The 19,895-nt window shown below is 40.1% G+C and overlaps 4 protein-coding genes across 4 annotated transcripts; 1 reads left to right on the forward strand and 3 right to left on the reverse strand.

Annotated features, from left to right (window-relative positions):
• Positions 1-2,492: 2,492 nt before the first annotated feature.
• atf4b (activating transcription factor 4b) lies at positions 2,493-5,246 on the reverse strand. The gene is made up of 3 exons (XM_077558666.1): positions 5,049-5,246; positions 3,800-4,258; positions 2,493-3,732 (listed from the first exon to the last, which is right to left on the reverse strand). Exons 2-3 carry the CDS (start codon positions 4,152-4,154, stop codon positions 2,780-2,782), a joined length of 1,308 nt encoding a protein of 435 aa, XP_077414792.1. The 5' UTR covers positions 4,155-4,258; positions 5,049-5,246; the 3' UTR covers positions 2,493-2,779.
• Positions 5,247-5,411: 165 nt separating this feature from the next.
• Positions 5,412-9,240, reverse strand: LOC144044225 (uncharacterized). The gene is made up of 6 exons (XM_077558493.1): positions 9,093-9,240; positions 8,912-9,022; positions 8,550-8,648; positions 8,212-8,239; positions 7,907-7,961; positions 5,412-7,024 (listed from the first exon to the last, which is right to left on the reverse strand). Exons 1-6 carry the CDS (start codon positions 9,150-9,152, stop codon positions 6,283-6,285), a joined length of 1,095 nt encoding a protein of 364 aa, XP_077414619.1. The 5' UTR covers positions 9,153-9,240; the 3' UTR covers positions 5,412-6,282.
• A 3,545-nt stretch (positions 9,241-12,785) lies between these two features.
• On the forward strand, positions 12,786-16,212 carry napsa (napsin A aspartic peptidase). The gene is made up of 9 exons (XM_077557653.1): positions 12,786-12,960; positions 13,185-13,338; positions 13,859-13,982; positions 14,567-14,685; positions 14,798-14,997; positions 15,065-15,187; positions 15,292-15,436; positions 15,509-15,607; positions 15,677-16,212. The coding sequence occupies exons 1-9, from the start codon at positions 12,893-12,895 to the stop codon at positions 15,836-15,838; spliced, it is 1,194 nt and encodes a 397-aa protein (XP_077413779.1). The 5' UTR covers positions 12,786-12,892; the 3' UTR covers positions 15,839-16,212.
• A 1,298-nt stretch (positions 16,213-17,510) lies between these two features.
• On the reverse strand, positions 17,511-19,849 carry mief1 (mitochondrial elongation factor 1). Its single transcript, XM_077557652.1, has 4 exons — positions 19,703-19,849; positions 19,431-19,611; positions 18,844-19,115; positions 17,511-18,759 (listed from the first exon to the last, which is right to left on the reverse strand). Exons 1-4 carry the CDS (start codon positions 19,847-19,849, stop codon positions 17,920-17,922), a joined length of 1,440 nt encoding a protein of 479 aa, XP_077413778.1. The 3' UTR covers positions 17,511-17,919.
• Between the last annotated feature and the right edge of the window lie 46 nt (positions 19,850-19,895).

The following is a 19,895-nucleotide window of genomic DNA, read 5'->3' on the forward strand; positions in this document are numbered from 1 at the left end:
ATATCTCGCTTTCATTTTATTGTGTGGATGTGTTTTTAATGTAGATCACTGGGAATTCTATCAAACGCCTTCTTTGTCATTACAAATGACGTGTCAAATAGAATTTCAATACAGTGCAAGATACTTCATGCGACACACACTTATGCATTGTCATGCATGTTTGGATAATACAAGTGACTTTAGACTTTTCCCTGTCATAAAGTAACCTACTTAGATAATGTATGTTATAGGAAATACATTTTTTTATTCAATTGACTGATAGGTTATGTACAAATAGTTTGTAATGATTGCAACCTAACTAGCTAAAAAATAAAATGCTTTATGACTGCTGTCCTTGAACAAAAAAGTTATACAATTATATATGTACACACTAACAAATCCTAAACTTTGGCTATTGAGGGATTCGACCTTAATTGTGCTAAAAAAAAATAATAATAGTAGCATATCCCACAATCCCATGCGGTTGTCCATTGCCTAATATATTCCCAAATGGTCAGTTGAAAATTTAAATATATATCATCAAAATCAAGACAATGGAAAAGTATTCTGAGACACTAGACAAGAAGGCATTTATTTGCTACAAGAAGAAAGCCGATCCGTAACAGATCGACAAGTCTTGAGTGGAGTAACGATTATGAAATCTTCCCAGCAGTTTCATACTCAGATGTTTCAGTATTTCAATTGGTGTTTTTTTTTCTGTTGTTGTTGTTGTTTTTGTTTTTACCCAGCCAATTTCAAACCTTGAAGGATTTTCAGGACTACAAGAGTCAAGAAAGCTATGACCGGAATGGTACCGCTGCATAAACTAAGTAGATAGACACTTAAGGGGAGAGTAATAATAATGCCTTCTCAAAAGTTGTCTGATGCAGGTTTGACACCCTGGATTATGACAGAAAATAGTGTGACTTGAGCGGGTGTTGTTTTTCTTATTGTGGGATATTGACTGTTTTTTTTTTTTTTGAGTTGGTTGTTTTTTACAGCTCGCTTTCACTCTTTCAACAACAAAAAAAGCACAATAAAGTATCAAATTGTGCTTTTCAAGATTTGTACAGTACCCATATTTAAAAAAAAGAACTTATTTACAATAAAAATTTGCCTGAAATGAAAAGATTCGAACAAATATGAACGTTGTTCGTGTCATATTGGATCTGTTGATTGCAGCAATCCGTATGCTCTTCATAGTTCACTTTATTTGCGCTACACACACACACACACACGCAAGGTCGCACGTGTGCGCGCGCACACACGTTTCTTTTACTCTTTTTGTGGGGCCATCTCATTGACATAATGCATTTCCTAGCCCCTTCCCCTAAACCCACCATCAAAAATTATTGCCTACCCCTATTCCATACCCTAACCTCAACCATAACTCAATTCAAACCTAAACTCTAAAACCAAGTTTTGATCCTCAAAAAGAGGTCAAACTTGTGGGGACCAGCCAAATCGCCCCACAACTCTGTGAAATCCTGAAATGTTGGCCTCACTATGTAACAAAAACAATACATACACACACACACTTTTGTCTCATGGACTACTGCCGCCCGCAGGTAATGCATTGTGGGAAATGTGGCTCTGTGGCGACATCTTGTGCTAAACAAACAAAACGTTTAAAGTTAGCATGTCACCTTCGCCATTCACTCATTTGAGCGAGGAAGAGCTTTTACAGGTTTTTCTGAGTGCGAAAGCAGATTGCACCACTAAATTGTATTGTAGCAACTGAATATTTCACTTTGTTAAAACACGTGAAATAATAATTTCTAGTGGTCTTCCCATCATTTTATAAATCTATAGTTACCTGTAATTTTGTCAGATTAATTTAAGAAATTTACTTAATTTCGGTTTGTACCGTGCCAATTACATACCTTTTGCATACATTTTCAGAAAGCACAAACTTAAGTGTGATGTTTCATGACTTCCTTCCCATTAAATCCATCCATTTACCAAACCGCTTATTCCTCACAAGGGTTGCGTTTGTATTTATATTTTTTCCTTCTTAAGGATGAGCATCACCCAACAGCCTCTATTTTAAATATCAGAGCAGTTTCTAGTTTAAAGACATGTTTTCCTATTCATGTACTTCTGCACCATTTTGGATGAAATGACTACAAATGTTTCCTAAAGTGAACAGAGGAGTCATTTATTAGCTGAATGTACGTTTGTTTTTGTTTTTTTAACAACTGTATTATTTAAGATTTGCGGATGTTAGCACTATCAGCGTTTTCTCCTTTGCTCGGCCAGGCCCACTGCTCTCTGCTTCAGAACATGATTAACTGTCACCTGCTCCAATCAAAGGCACGCTACACTGGTTATTTGCGTAGTGTAACGAGAACAGAACTATGCATTAACACATTAACATGTATCACTTTTCTACAGCTGCTGGCAAAATCAATTAACTTCCTATTACTTTTCAAGCTTTTTAATTATAATGCACCATTTCTTGTTAATGGCCTGACAGCCCCGCCCCCCCCCCCCAAAAAAAGAAAGTCACGAAGTAACCAATTTATGTCATCTTTAATAATACAGATGGTTTTATTAATACATATTTAAAACAACTTAAAGGCCCAACTATAATGACTGAGGCCCAGAGATGAGAAACATGCATGACATGGAACTGTACCGGAAGCTACGCTTAGTACATTTGAATAATATTAAAAAGGAGATACTCGTGTGCTATACTTAAAATCAAGGTGTGCAATTCATACAGTAGAGGTTAGCTCTGCAACAGATAAAAATAGTGAGCACGTCTGCTCAAACGCCTGCTTGCACATCCTGTCAGTGCTCAAAGTCCATTTTTCAACCTTGCCAGACGGACTTCCTCCATGAGCTCTTTGAGGTACTCAATCTCTCTCGCCATAGATTCAGCCTTCTCTTTCAGCTCTACATTCTTCCTTTCTAGCATAGAGTAATCTGTCGACAGGGCATCTTGCTCCGCCCTTTTTTTCTGCCGATAGCGAGTGGCTGCCGTCTTATTCTGCTCCATCTTCTTTAATTTCTTGTTCTTTGGCGCCTTCAAAGTTTCTCTTTCATCTGCACCTTGGAATGACTTAACTTTGACTGTGGGCATGGGTGGCCTATCTTTTTGTTTGGGATCAGGGTATGGTCTGGCTCTGGACGAACTTGTTGGAGGCGAGGCTGGGGGAGAGGAATGATCAACGCTGGACTGGGCGGATGCAGTACAGGGCACACTTCCATCATTTTTAGGAGCCAGCACAAGGACAATTCGTGTTGGGGAAAGGGAGAGCACCACCCTTTGGACCTGAGGCACCACGGTCACTACCACTGGCTTCACCTCATCCATGGGAACATCCACTTCACTACCTAGGTCCAGGGTGTATGCAGGAGAGGAGGGGGAGTCAACATACGGTGAGGAAGAACGTGAGGAGTCAGCATATGTTGGTTCCGATTTGATTTCTAACTCCTCTTGGGCTTCTGGGATAGCTGGGGAAGGAACACCGCACTCGTCGCTGTGAGATGCTGGTTCTGCTGAGGAGATAAGTGGATCAGAACCAACAGAGGGTGAGTGAGCAATATCTGGTGTAGGAGGAGCAAGATGTGGCAGAGTGGCGATTGGGAGCGAATCAAGCTCAATGGGGCAAACAAGCGAGGCCAGGAGGTCATCTGGATCACAGGGAGACTCTTCGTTAGGACTACAGGCACCTATCAGATAGTCCAGGTCAAAGTCACTCAGATCCACTCTTTCAGCCATCCAGTCCAGGTCACCAAACACATCATCTGAGGGTAAAATGGACACCATCAGTCAGTTCAACTACAAATCAATAATAATAATAATAATAGATACCTTTGCTGTCAGTTGAGACCACCTCAGTATCTCTCAACTGCCCAGATTGGACCAGCCAGGGGAACGGAAGCGGGTCAGATGAAATCCCAATTTTCCCCTGGGGGACAGCCGGCGGTGAACGAGGGGGGGAATATAAGGAAGGGGGAGAGGAAGAAGACGACAGAAATGAGGAGTTGAATGGTGACATTGGTGATGTGACTCCATCCCCTGAGGTTGGTCCTCCTTTGCGATGGTCCCCTTGGTCAGGGTGAAATGCAACTGAGCCTACGGCGTCAGCCATGGGAGAGGAAGGCTCCCACAGAAGGGCCTCCATGTCTTCCAGGCCAAACAGTGAGCTTGTCGTCATCATGGTCATAGTGGCTGTTGTTGGTCACAAGAGGAGTGCGTGACAATGTTCTGAAGGTGCCAAATGCTTTGTTGCTGTCGTGTGCAGCAGTGCTGAGGGTTTCCACGTGGGACCTGGAAACAGTAATATATTTGGTTGCAATTACCTTGGGTTACGATGTTCACTTTCTGGTGATATGTTAAAACATGTGGGTCGTTGACTTGGCACAACAGTACAACAATGAACGCTGAAATGCTTCTAAAGTGAGTAAAGTGTAACAAAAAAAGACAAATAAGAGGATATACAGCATTTAAGAATTTTTTTAAATCATTTCTTTTATTTAGTCATATATACACAATTGTATGACCAGAATAAAATGTTATCCTGGCTAAGACATTTGCAGGTATTGCTTTTTGTTTATAAATTACGACAACACTGCCCCCTATCGCTGCAGGGGGGGAAAACAAGTCACGTGTTGTCGTGCCTGTGACGTCAATCGTCTCCAAAAAGGTCAGACTTCCCCCCTCCCCCAGCACACAAAGCCGCCATTTTATCACAAGGTAACGATCTTGTTCAACAGCCACGTAGGCACATCAAAGTACCAAAATTACATTTATATTTATAACAACGGAGGATAATTTTTTTTTAATGTTTTCACAACTTGAGTTAATGATGGGGAGAATTAAGGCTAGATTGAAAACATATCACAAGATTGCTTCCCAATGTCACAAGTTACGTCAGCCACGGTTAATCAATCTTTCAACATTAATTTTGTCTGCGAATAAAAATATTAAAAACTGTGTACTTGAATTGTAATACTTGAGTTGTAGTTCAATTCAAGTACACATACCACGACGTCGCCGATAACCGCGGCCACGCCAGGCCCAACACAAGGAACGAGGAAGTCACGATTTCAATACTTACGACATTTTCGCTGAATTAGAAGTAACTCAGTGCACTGGTTGGATGCACTGTTTTGTTGGCTGCTGCTGGGTCGCTGCACACTTTCACACTGCCATTTCGGCAAAAAATAGAGCGATGTCCGTGAATCCTGTTGTGCTGCTTGTTGCTGTGCGGAAGGCAATATGGTGAACGGCTTCAATGGTAAACTTGTTCTCCCCTCCGGTATGCTTCCGCAATATGCGTGTTAGCGATCACTCCGCCAAGAACTATATTTTGTACTGTTGACGTACTTCCACTTTCTAAAGGTAAAATAAATAACCACCACTTTTTTTCTTTTCTTTTTTAGCAAATGAATACATTTATTCATAATTCATTTGTGCGCTACTGGAACAACATTAAACAATATGGTAAAAAAAAATGACAAATGACAAAGTAATACAAATTGAAATTGTCCACTTAAGATTTCGAGCCAAGACAGTAATTTACACAATTTTAAAACTCTGCTAAATTTAGTTTATGTGATTATTAAAATAATTACAATGTCAACATTGTACATTTGATTGTAGTGTTTAATGTTAACTCATTCACTGCCATAATTATTATTATTATTTTTTAAAGATTATTAAAAAATTTGGGGCAAGAGGCGATTCAATTTTTTAAATTGTAATTAATCGCATGACTTCACTAGTTAACTCACAATGAATCCCACATTTTATATTGGTTCTAAATGTACAATAAAAAATTCTAGGTTTTCATACTCTTGTTAACAAAAGTGGGAAAAATGTTAAACTAATAGAAATAGTTCAAATGAATTTTTGACATCAATGGCAGTGAATGAATAAAAATATATATATAAAAAATTTGGAGCGTCAGGCGATTAAAGTTTTTAATCGTAATTAATCACATGACTTCACTAGTCTAGTTAACTCGCGATTCATCACAAATTTCATATCTGTTCTAAATGTACAATAAAAAAATCTAGGTTTTCATACTCTTGTTAACAAAAGTGGGAAAAAATGTTAAACTAATAGAAATATTTCAAATGAATTTTTGACATTTATAGCCGTCAATGGTCAATGGCAGTGAGTGAGTTAATTATTTTAATTAAGATCAAACTCCTGCAACTTTTGAGCAAATACTTAAGATAACCCCTCCCTACACACACACACACACACACACACACACACACAAAATATCACATTTGCAAATGGAAGCTTACACAAAATCAAACATTTACATCCATATATAATATTGTTTATGCTACAATACATTCCCACACAAAATTCAGATAGTCAAGCTCCCTTTGAAGATTTTGGGCCAGCAGTTGAATTTTCCCTGAGAGATTGCTCTTAGTGGACATCTTAACCCTTTTGCGTTCACCCTTTTCCTTAAAATACTGATCCATTTGTTTAATAAAGGCATGTAGCAGCATCTCAGAAGAAATTCTTCTTATGTACACATCCTCTCTACCATTTTTTATGTTATTCATTACAGACTGTAATTCATGTGCAACTGCCAATGCGTCAGGCTGCGCCCCAGCCTGCTGTAATCTCTCAAGATCGTGCTTTTGCACTTCCTTCATCTCACAGCGGATAAAATTCAGAGACTGTTCGATGTCAGAAACATTTAACATGTAATTCGAGACAAGTTTCTGAATCATGTTTTTGTCTCCAATATTTTTGTTGGGCTTAGAAGCACGAGCACCCATTCCTCCTGCTGCCCCCAACATAGTAACACCAGCAGCTGTAACAACCAGGGAGGTGCACATGGTCACCGGTGCCAAAATTATCCCAACCACTGCAGCCACTCCTCCCACTGCACCTGTGGTGCCTCCAGCTATGCCCATACCCTTGACCAGCTTCTTCTCTTTGTCCAAAAGTTTAGAGATGGATTTTAACTCTAAAATATAGCCTTGCAGACGTTGATGGCGCTCTGTCATAAGAGTATTAAAGATCCAAAGGGCCTGCTTTGTAATCAAAGCTCTCTGGTTGAAGACCCTGTGAAGTGGGGAGAAAAAAAAAAGTGTTGAAAATATTTGACACTCCACAAAAGCCTGCCAAATTTGAACCACTAAAAAAAAAAATCTCCAACTAGCCTATATGAAATCAGGCTGTTGGCATGTCTACAAATAGGCTGGAAACTCACTCAAATAGTATAGTTCTCAGGATGAACTCAGACATCTGTCATCACATACAGTAAATGTGTAGTGTTACTGTGTTAGCCACAATTTCAATAAAGTGTGCTGCTTGTGTTTAATAAACGTTTAAGTGTCTCTGTTATGTGCACCCACACACTGACACAACACCAACCAAGGAACTAACTAACATATCGGACAACCACGCCACTGGTCCGCAGCGTCCAGAAGTCTATTAGACCACAAGCTTTCTAATAATAATAATAATAATAATAATAATAATAATAATAATAATAATTACTTTCACAAAAGAGTATGTGTTAGTGTTGGCTGGACCCATACGGAACATATTGAACGGCCCCGTTGCCGGTCCGCGAGCCAGTGAGCTTTCTAGCCCGCTAGGTAGCCGTTATAGCTCCAACTAGTGAGCTAGCGCCCAGCTGGCTTGCGGCAGAGCAGCAGAGAATTCTAATTTGCCTCCACCTCGCTCCATGGGCCATGCATGGGTCCACACAACAGAGAAACTGCAGCCCAAATAACACAAAAGCACATTCATTTTTAACCATTGCTTCCTAGCAAACTGTAGGGGTAGAAATGGAACAAGTCGTAAAGGAATGTACAATTGCGGCAGCTAGCCACAAATGAAATTTAGACGCTCTGTATTCATTCAGGCAGACTCCTGTCAAATGTAGGCCCCTATTAACGATTGCTATACTGGAGTGATCAGATCAATTCCTGAGGTTACCTTATTTTTTCCTCAAGGCTAAATCCATGCAACGGTGGAGTCATGTACGAAGACACTGTCAAAAATCCAGCACATTCTAAGATTAGCTTCACTTTCATTTATTGCACATTACAAAAAAAAAAAATCTTAAGTGAGTGTTATTATTATATGAATAGGCCTAGGTACTGCAACCTTTAAAAATATATATCAGGAATACGGCAATCTCCAAATTATTCATATTCAATGGATATATTTTAGCTGAAAATGTCACAAGAAAGTTTGGGCTTTTACTGTATGCATTCAAAGAAATCAAACTGTATACATACTTGAAACATTATGCATCCAATCTATATTCTGTAAGAGACAAAAACTCAGATTAAAATGTACATTTGTTCTTATTATATCTGCTGGTGATTTTACAGTGCATCATGAATGTAAAAAAAAAAACCTGTGTTAAAGCATAACTCAACACTTAATCAACTTTTCTTTTCTTTTTTTTGCTGATAAACTTTATAAACTGGTGTCTACAAATGCTGTCTACATGTCTTGGTCATTATTTTTACATTTGAGTACATGTTTTTTTAAAGCTTGATTTGGGGGCAAAAAACAATTTGTCTTTTTGTCCTCTCAATGCACGAGACGATACATACTACGTCTTTCTCACCGTGACATTGTTTCGTGGCAAGATCTCCGGGTATAGCGGCTCATCTATTTCAATGTATAGTGGCTCATTTTCTGACGTTATAGGTGCGAGGGGTAGAATCTGTTGAAGACAAAAGAAATGTGCCCATCACACTGAGTCACATGCCAACAAGCAACATCCCATTATCTGTCTTGAATAAAGAAACCCGGCTGGGAAACAAATTGGGCCTTGTTTGAGAAAACTGAGGCCGATCTTCAAGTTGATCGGTTTCAGCCGGCTGAATTTTTTACAATACAGCTTTCTGGCTATATTGAGCATTTGTTCCACTGTCTTAGGTGAACAATAGCAGCCTGTGACGCATGTGGAGGGCAGTTTCCACTCACGTTTTCTGTCCTGAGTAGGGAAGAATTCTGCCGAACTGAAGCTTGCCTGCTGTTGGGTGGAGGGGGTCGAGGAATACGAGTGGGTAGCTTTCTTTCATAGTTCTCTGCAGGCTGGAGCAAATGGCAAAGCTTTTTGATTGAATGTGTTAATGACAAATTAAGGCAAAGATGTATTTCATACCTTTGTCAGTGCCTCTGTAAAGGACGTTCGATTGCGCCTGTTGAACTTTTTGGCATCCATGTAAATGCCTGTTTGTGGCTATGGAGCTGGACAAACAGGTTAAAGATGCCTGTAGCCAAAGGGGTAATTGCTCTTTGTGGGAGTAGGCTATAAGATCAAAATAATAATAATAATAAGAATTAACCAGAAAATAATACATACTTTTGCACAACAACATTATTCTTTTATTAGAATAAACTGAAGGTAATGTCCCCATTCACAAATAACAATAATAACAAATACTGTACTTTTATAAATGAACCCAATAGTACTACAGTGATTTATATATATATTTTTTTTAATGTTGTGACTATTGTAGTATTAGTGCATTACCACTAGGGCTGTAAATCTAAAACAAAAAAGATCAAAACATACCAAAAGAATACGCTATTGGTATTTTCAATGCTATCCATTGATATGTGTCAGTCACTATTACCATTACAATAGATTATAATTAAGACTTTTAACGTGTCCCTATCTTTGTGATGTACTGTATTACACTGTAAATACAATCTGCAGCCATATCTGACTCTGTTCAAATAGATTGCAGGGAGTAAAATTTTTTGGACAGCTGTCACCACCTGTCACCCATTGTTGCATGACGGAAACATCTTGAAGGAATGCAATAGAACGATGAAACAAGGAAATGTTTTCAGAAATCTGAAATCGTTATCGCCCCAGTTGAGCACTTCCAGCATTTTATTTTATTTTTTAAATATATATTTACACATTATTTTCTCATTCGCCACTTGGTATCATTTAAGGACCATTAGCACTGGGAGAGAGAAAAAAATACTGGATCCATGCTTGTCTTGCACCCAGCCGCATACTATTTTTACAATACTGCAAAACTAGTAGTGCTTATCTCAAAAGTTTATCACTATTTACACACTCTCATGAATTTGAGGGGGAACACAAACCAAGAAAGAGGATTATAGTCATACATATATATACATCTCAAATACATAATACGGTTGACACCTAAGATTGTATTTGCATTGAACAAGTTTCTTTTACAAGAGTATTTTTTCCTCAGCATTTTATAATTTTTCTTTGTAATTTCTGTTTACGTACAATCAGGCTTGCATCCACCAAAAAAGACAAACACAATTGTGCATTCCAAATGGATACATTCTTAATCAATTTCTGTCAAAACATGCATTTTGCTATGCAATAGTGTAGTTATGCTTACCGTTCCTTTATCATCCCACGATGTAATTTCTGATGCCTATCCTTATATAGGAGGATCACTTACATAACAAAAAAATCGGTTACGCCCACAAAAACTTTTCTATTATTTTTTTAATCTTGAACTTGATGGACAGGAAATGTTAATGTGTGTTATTTATCATGTTTCACTGTATTTATTGGTTTCTGTCTCACATCACTTATGTATTGTGTTCATTTTAATTACTACTTTAGCATCCAATAGATATTATTCAATTATTCAATAATGTTGTACTCATTTTTAATTGGGGTGGCCAGGGTGAAACCATGACTCATATAGGGGTGGCCATAAATTCATACCTGAAATGTCTAATTAAGTGGTTCTTAACCATGCAGCCATACCGTTCACATGTTAACCTTGGGCTGCAAGCACAAGACTAGTGGGCTGCATAAAATAACCTCAGAGCATATGTTATGAATTCCATGCATCGGAGCTGTTACAATTGTCAATGAGTTGCTCAGTTACAATATAATTCTGCCACTTGGCGGCAATAAGACAAATGTCAGTTACTGACCTGTACAGAATGAGTAGAAAAGGAAACCGAACAGTGAAATTCATTACTAAGTATATTAAAAAAATAACTATGTTGATTTTATACACATTTATACAAATAAATAAATAACAAAAACAACTAAATGATGCCTTTTCATGGACTAACATAGCACTAACATAGGCTGACATTCAGGCAACATGACAACTGTGTCCAAAATCCAACCCGCAGATGCGACACTGTTGTTGATTTTGATTATTATTATTATTTTTTTTTAATATTAAAGGTTTATAATAATAAGCTTAGATTTGTGTGAACAGCACATGTGTAAGCTCTGAAATGTTTGGGGAATTATGTTTCAATCTGCTTCAGGAGCTGAGATATCAATTATTTAGTAGTCATTGACAATATTGTTGAATATCCAGGATATCCTGCATCCGGGGGGGGTGGGGTGGCCGTGGTTGTACTGATTGATGCTTTCATCAATGGGAAACAAATCCAAATGATGTATCCATGGGGATGCAGATTCAGAAATGTTTGCAGAAATTCTAAATACAAAATATGTATCCTTGTTTGTACAAGCGGAGAAAGGCCTGAAAGTAGATTAATCTAGTGTTACTTGCCACTTTGTTGGCTTCAAAAGCGTTAAGATACTTTTCACAGATGACTATATTATCAAAAGAAAGTGTAAAGGCAAACTGTTTGTCCAAAAATCTTAAAGACCTGTAAAGTTTTTGAATACATTACATGTTTGCAGACAATTAGTGAGTATTTGAGTGAGTGAGTGAGTGCGTGTGGGTGTCAACATAAAACATTGACATTATTAATTTCACTTTACAGGGACTTTAAAAATATCGAGCCCTTCTCTCAGTTCTCAAATGTTGTGGATGTGTCCTCTGAATGCACTAAAACCATGTTCCACTCCACTGTCAATGAAATATATTTGTACACATGTTTCAGACGCAATTTTTTTTTTCCATCTGCCTACAGCTTTTAAGGCTTTTCCACACTCCAACTTTGATACTCTCTAAAGCAGATATGCCAACGTGAAGCCCTAAACCATACCCTAATCGGAATTTAAAGACAAAAAGGTCACCCTGACTGACGCTGACTATCCAAAGTAAAGATGCAATTTTGGGGAGCAGGGATAGCTAGCCAGCAAACTGCACAATTGCACCAGATAACCGCTGATGCAAACAAAAGGGCTGCCGCTAAAGTTCTTATAGAGCAAGTGAGGGGCTAGTCATGCAGCTAATTTAGCCACAACAAAATAAAAATAAATAAATGTGGAATATTTATGTTTGAATAGAATCTCCTGTCACAATGGCAGACCTTAACCTTTTGGCCACTACGTAGTTCTCAGTCTTGAATTGTGTGCAAATGTTTTCAGCAATTATAATATCTTATGTATAAAGCATTTATAAGCAATTATCCAAATTCACTTTACAGTTTAATAGTCCTCCTCTGGCAGAAGGTGCATGATTGGCCCCACTTTTTGTGACATCATTGTTTTGTGGCGTGCTGTATGATTTTTTTTTTTCTGATGGAAAATATGACTTGGGCAGCTTAGTAACGGAAAGTGCTCCCATAACCGTACCATTTTAAAAGTGCATCGAGGTACCATGTGTATCATGGGTAGTGTTTTGCTGGATTAAGGATGGTCTTTAATGCGCAAACAACAAAACATGAACCCATACATACCATATAACATTAATTTAAATTGTATGTCTCCATAATGTTGAACCTTGTGTCAGCTGTGTTTTCAAAAGCGGTTTCATGCGTGCCTTATCACTCCTTGTCACGGTGTCACTCGTGACCGTCGGCCGATTTGTGTAATACTAAATGATTGACATCTGCCTCAACCAATAGGAACAACTGTCATATTGGCTTCCACCAATGGGCGCGCCGGGTCGAATATAACCGAGTGAACGCGGACAATGCCGAAACTCCATCTTTAAACACATGCGTCGGTTGGTTTGTTATAAAGAATTTAAGCGACATTAAAACACGAAAAAATATACCTTTTTTTTTTCCTGGACAGAAATGGCACGCCTGGGGATTTTCTCCTTAGTCGGTGTGTTGCTTGTGGCACACAGCATCGCAATTATAAGGTACTGTATTTGAATATAATAGAATTTAGAAGACTTATTGCTCACTAAAGTATGTGATTATTAGAATGTAATGTACTAGAATTTGTTATAAAAATTTCAGATGAATATTTCCAATGTAATTGTCACCACCACGTAGGTTATTATTAAAGTTGTTTTTGTTTCGTTTTACCCTATATGAACCCGGAAACAGAAAGCAGTTAGTCTGTAACAGTTGTTGTTTTTAGGGTACCCCTTCAGAAGACCAGAAGCCTCCGTCGCATCATTAGCGATAATGGAATGTCTCTGGATCAAATTCGGGCTTTGGCGAAGTCCAGTGGCGCTCCGGACAGCGCACCCTCCCCAGAAGTACCCGTGGAGAGGCTGACTAACTTCATGGATGTGCGTGCCAGTAGCCTACTCCACATATAGTAATGTCACCTACAACCAGGTTTTTTAATAGTGCATATTTGTCACTGAGAAATGTTGCCACACCTGCTTAAGCTGTTGACACCAACTCTAAAGGCCAGGTAGTGTGATACTGCCCCACCTAATCTGTATCTAGAAATAAAACAACTCACAGTATTATACAATTTAACTATTGGAATTATGTAAGGACAGTATCTGCTTGACTTGCATGGCCACGGCACGTTACAACAAAAATAACTAATAAAAGAAAACACAGCTGATAAATATTCACCTTACCTGTGATGTTTTTCTTTTAGATTGCTAGACTAACTGTTTTAAAATATAATACATGTAACGGGGGGACACACACCAAGTAAAGCGCATTTGCTACTTAAAATTCATAACAGCGACCTTTTTATCTTCAAGGTCACACCTGCCAACAGTTCTAACATCTGTTCTGAAAGTTGCATATACTCAAGATTAACATTGTTGTGATGTTGTGTTGTGTCTTGAGGCCCAGTACTTCGGGGCGATCAGTATCGGCTCCCCACCACAGGACTTCACTGTGCTGTTCGACACAGGCTCTTCCAACCTCTGGGTGCCCTCCATTCACTGCTCATTCCTCGATGTCGCCTGCTGTGAGTGACCTGATCCACTTTGTGTTGATTTACAGATGGCAGGTTCGTGGGACCAATTCTGATTTAATGCCAAGATCAGATTTGTGTCTTTACATGTCCATAAATGATATATATCATATCACTGTATACATTCACTGAAACTTCAATGCACATAGTATTGGTAATAACCAGAATTGTAAATAACAGTGTCAACCGGCACTGACAATACACAGGTTAAAAAAAAATACTTTAATAACGAAAGAAATAGTTTTATTTTTGAATACGCCTGCTTCTGATCTGTTTTTCCTGTTTACGCTCAGTCCCATGACTCATATCCAAATTGTTCTATTTGAGACATGCGGTGTAATTCCAGCCCAACTTGTTATGGTGCAGCATTATACAATATGGTGACTCAACTCATTCCAGCAAGAATTTATGTGAAATATCAAATGACAATATTTCAATAAATAAAGTGTTATATAAAATGGATGGATGCAAAGCAAAGACAGTTTAGCAGTCTGACATTTACAACGGTAAATAGTTCCACTGAGATTTTTTGTCTACGTCATTAATCCATACCATTTTGACCCTCTGCCTCTCACCAGGGCTTCATCATCGCTACAACTCAAAGAAGTCGACTACATATGTTCAGAATGGTACTGGCTTTTCCATCCGATATGGCAGAGGCAGCTTGTCTGGGTTTATCAGTGGAGACACAGTCTCTGTGAGTTGTCATCCAACTCCTTTGTTTGACTACATTCCACAATTTTTGTTGGTCACGCAATCTCCATTATATCCGACAAAGGCCCTTTCTTTCCGTTTCCTATGCTTGACAGATAGCAGGTTTGTCTGTGCCTGGACAGCAGTTTGGCGAAGCAGTGAAGCAGCCTGGCATCACATTTGCCGTGGCTCGCTTTGATGGGGTTCTGGGTATGGCCTATCCCTCCATATCAGTCGCCAAGGTCACCCCGGTGTTTGATACTGCCATGGCGGCTAAGATGCTGCCGCAAAATGTCTTCTCTTTCTACATAAGCAGGTAGAAAATGTGCCCATCAAGATAAACGACCGCCTTGATACGGGTGTGTAACACGTCTGCTTCTCAGGGACCCTGCAGCAGCAGTGGGAGGAGAGCTGATGCTGGGCGGGTCGGATCCACAGTATTACACCGGGGACCTGCACTATGTCAACGTCACACGCAAGGCCTACTGGCAGATTAAGATGAATGAGTGAGAACAAACCCCACATGGCTGCATTACTGCATGAACAGTTTTGTACCGGTCTATAAACCACTCAACTTTCTGTTTTGCCTTTTGTTTGTTTGCTGCCTCAGAGTTGATGTGGGTGAGCAGCTGACTCTTTGCAAAGCAGGCTGCCAGGCTATTGTTGACACAGGGACATCCCTGATGGTTGGTCCTGTGGAGGAAATCAGAGCGCTGCAGAAAGCCATCGGAGCGCTGCCCCTGTTGATGGGAGAGGTCCGGTTCTTCAACGTAGCGCTTTATACTCAACTTTATGTTTCTGACACATAATGTCCACTTCTTTCATAGTATTTAATTGACTGTAAGAAGATTGACTCCCTTCCTCTCATCTCCTTTAACATTGGAGGGAAGATGTTTAACCTGACTGGAGAGGATTATGTCATGAAGGTATGAGTTGTGTTGAATAGTCCATTATTTTTATTTTGTAACCCTTCCTGCACTGTCAATCTGACGCAGGAGTCTCAGATGGGGACTTCCATCTGCCTCTCGGGCTTCATGGCCATGGACATTCCGCCCCCTGCTGGTCCACTTTGGATTCTGGGAGACGTTTTCATCAGGAAGTATTACACTGTCTTTGACAGGAGTGCTGATCGTGTGGGGTTTGCACCAGCCAAATAGGCCCCCCTTTTTCTTAACATTTTTTTTTTTATTGCACTGGAATTTAAAGATGACACCATGTTTTGTTGATTTGTCTATTGTGCACTCAAGTCAATATGTTACCTCTGGTTTTAATTCATATTGAGGTTTTCGTGTGAAACGGAAATGATGGGAAACAAGCCAATAGGGAAGTATTCCGTAACTGAACAAAGAACAACCGCATGTTAGGAATTTGAATGTAAATCTTAGATTCTATCATAAGGGACAAGTAACTGACAGAGTTGCAAAATTATGTTGGTATGGTTCAATGAGAGCAAGTTCCCTAATTCGTTTTCTTTAAAAAAATATATATATAAAAAAAAAAAAGACAAAAATAAAACAGTTTTTAAAACCCATTTGTCTTATTTATTTATATGTCCAAAGTGAAGCACTGCTAGGATACAAGGCTGTACTAAAAATAAAATAAAGCTGGGGATAAAGCACGGCATGCAAGAAAGATAGCAGCATGTGGCTAGCGTGAACCACAAGGAAGAGGTAGAAATCTACTTTAGGTTTTGATTTTAATTAACAAACCATGGCACAGTGACTCTCAGTACTTAGTTTTTTTTTTTTTTAAATAGATTTTCAAAAGGAAGATTTAACATGCACATAAAGATTTAACATGCACATAAAGACCCATTAAGATTGTCAGGAAATCCAATACAAAGCACTTAATGATACATACAGGTACTAGAGTCATTGCCAGTAATCCTTTTGGTTACAAATGCACAATACAAAAATATGTATCTACTTTATTATTTCATATATTTTGAACTGAATATGTATTGTAACTGAATGCCTCCATAAAGTGCTCTAGCCATCATCAGTCCTTCATCCTAAGGCTACATGTGACAGGAGAAATCAGCATCATGCACTTAAGTTTTGGAGCCAAATACTTGAACCTCCCCACTTAGTTGTCTACTTAATGTTACGCTGACCCTGTGACAAGATAATCTTGCACTGGAAGTTCATTAGGGTTGAAGTTTGAACATGTACATTACAGAAGAGCAAGTGAGGAGTGGTTAGGCCCACCACCCATTTACACTAGTTACACTGATTGGAACAAGTGCCCAGTTTTGCAGGACAGCAGCAGAAACTTACGGATAACACAATGCATCATAGATCTGATTAACACACACACACACAAAAAAAAACAAAAAACGTGTGACAGCAAAACTTCTTTAAAAGTCTTGGAAAAGTGTCCTCACATTTGGAACCTCAGTCCCGAAGTGACGCATGATCCTCGCAAGCTAGTAAAAAGATATGCACCAATCAGCTGCTGTGGAAGTGGAGAAGAAAGGTCCTCTTCATCCGAGTGAAACAAAGACAAGCTCTGTACACGCAGGCAGTCACAAGGGAATAGTTTCTGCTCATGACCACAGCGTGCTGCTGTGTTTTAATCCCATATAATGACAGCACAGCCAATCAGTGGGCGCAGTCTGACATTTTCAGATGGATATTGCCTTCGCCTGACACACTTGCTGGTTGGCAACACATGACTGTTTCCACATGAATTGGGCAACAGGTTATGCATTCGTCTTCAAACAGGACGCCAGAATAGCCAAATCAAATATTCTTGCAAAGCCTGATTTTAACGATGATGAAATTAAAAGTAGCTTTTCTTTAACTGAGGAACCTTGAGTCTTTTGGCAAATCAATTTATCAGCATTTTATTCGCTTTTGTGTTGACATACAGACAATAAACATTCCATTCTATGTTTTGACAGTCACAAATCTGTAATCGCCATAACCATAAAATGTGGGAGACTTGTCTGTTAACCTAAAACTGTCCAATCAGTTTAAAAGCGCTATGATCTGATGCAGAGTAATACATTGTATATGAGAATGAAAGTTTGACCTTTTCAAGACAATGCATGAAACATACAGCAACTTTATTAATACAATGGCCACCGTGCTTGAGCTCAAGACCAAGTGAATGCCACTGGGCAATTTTCTCACACATCAGTATCAGGTGTTGTACTTCTCCTGAAAAAATATGCTTGCAGGTCAACAGCACCTGAAAAACAACTTACTGAGTACCACAATGTATTGGATTAGATCTTTTATGAGGGATGCGGAAGCTGCGTCGCTCCAGTTATCAGAAGTGACTCGGGTTCCGAAAGCGCGCAGTAAAGAGTGTAGCCCAGCTCATCCACTTCCTGCTCAGTCAGTTCACAGAATAAGTTCACTTTTGGGCTAAGGGCGCAGGGAAGCCGCCCCGCCTCCAGGTAACCCACTAGCGTCTTCAGCAGCTGTAGGAAGTTGTCGGCGAGCGCCCCGTGGGTCCAGTTGGCTTGTTTTTCACTTAGCAGCAAGATGGCATTGGTGAGCTGGCTGGCATTAAGCCGGTTGAGGGCGGGATTGAGCTTGCACACGGCCTTAGCTAGCTTGAGGCAGGCGCATCGGTAGCCGCCATCTTCTTGATCCAAGGCCCTGAGCCGTGCGGTCTCAGACACTCGGAAGCTCTGCCGCCACAGGTTTTCGTGGCGCTCGGCGGCTAGCCGATTCGGTTTGGCTATAAGAGAAGTCCCGTCCTCCATCACAAGTAATGGCAAAAAGTCAACGAGAAGCTTTCGGTCCGTCTCGTACTGAACCTCCAAGGTCAGTGTTTCTGAGGGGACAACAGGACGAATCACATAGTCCAGGACGCTGCCAATAGCGGGCCAGTTGATCGTACCAACCAGCTTGTCAAACACCTCAAGGACTGATTTAGGGGAGAGGTAACCTCCCACCATGCAGCGGTCCCAGTAGCTGCTGTTCCGTGGGAAATATTCTAAATTCTCTCTGCGGACCAACCAGAAACCTGGAACGTTCATGATTGTGTCCTCTCCGGGTATGGACGACCACAGGTTCTTCTCCAGAATTAGAGGCACCATGAGCTGGGCGTGGTCTGCTGTCACCACCTTGGTAATGAATGAGTTGCGTTTGAATCACAGATTGGGTACGATTGACGAAAAACAAAGACGGAAAGATGTGCTACGTCTCACCTGCAAGTCATCGTAGAGGCTGCCGCTCAGGTACATCTCTCGGAGCGGCATGTCGGGAAGTTTGGCGTGAAGGAATAGCCGAAGCTCGGCACAGATATCCAACGCTGCCCTCCGGGCCACAGCTTGCTCCTCGGCGGGAATGTCCACATTGTTCTGGTAGAAATCCCACAGACGCTCTTGCAGGGACAGGCGCATCCGAGCACGGAGCAGCTCGGACTGAGTCGGGCCGCTCCCTTTCACTGCAGTTCGACCCACAGTCCTCCGCAGGTAGTCTGAGGTGCAATAGACAGGGCAGATGAAGGATAAGACCAAAAGAATTAGGGGTGAAATGTTATTTGAGTGAGACTGTACTACAAATCGCAAGAGTAGCTGTATTCTACAATGTAGCATATCTGAAACAAAGTTAATCTCATCAGACAAATTCTAATCTAACGTCGCATGAACACCCACTGTGAACAAATGGCAAAAATCCTCCAAATTGGATGTCTGTTACCAAATACAGAAAGAGAAGCAACAAAATGGTTGAAAACCCCCAAACAATTATTTAGAGCAATTTCATACAAAGTCAAAAAGTTTGTTGTACACACCTGATTCAAAGGAATTTGAGGCAGTGGGCAGGGACTGAAGTGACCTGCTAATGGTGGCCTTCATGTCGTGGTTCAGAACCCGAGGTGACGAACCCACCCAGGCCGGCTCTTCCCAGCTTTGTTTTCCTTTTTGCTCCATCTTGGTGGGGCTGGTTGGAGCACTGATGGCACGGTCGTACATCTGTGCGGCAAAGACAGCGCAGTGATGTTTCTCCACTTTGGACAAATGTGAAAGTGTGTAAAATAAACAGATATTATTGCATCTTGCGTACTCTTTTGACAGCAAGCGTTGCGATGCCAAGCATGGCAGCTCCGCCTACCCCCAAAACAAGCTTAGCGTTGGAAAGCATGAAGTCGATGGCTGTGCCAATGCCATTGTCATCTCTTTTCCCTTTGCGGTCCCCATTCACTCCGGCCATCCTGCAACTGAAATAAAAAGAATGATTTTTTCTAATGAAATAATGT

Source organism: Vanacampus margaritifer, chromosome 2 (genome assembly GCF_051991255.1).
Source record: "Vanacampus margaritifer isolate UIUO_Vmar chromosome 2, RoL_Vmar_1.0, whole genome shotgun sequence".
In the NCBI taxonomy this organism is placed as follows: Eukaryota; Metazoa; Chordata; class Actinopteri; order Syngnathiformes; family Syngnathidae; genus Vanacampus; species Vanacampus margaritifer.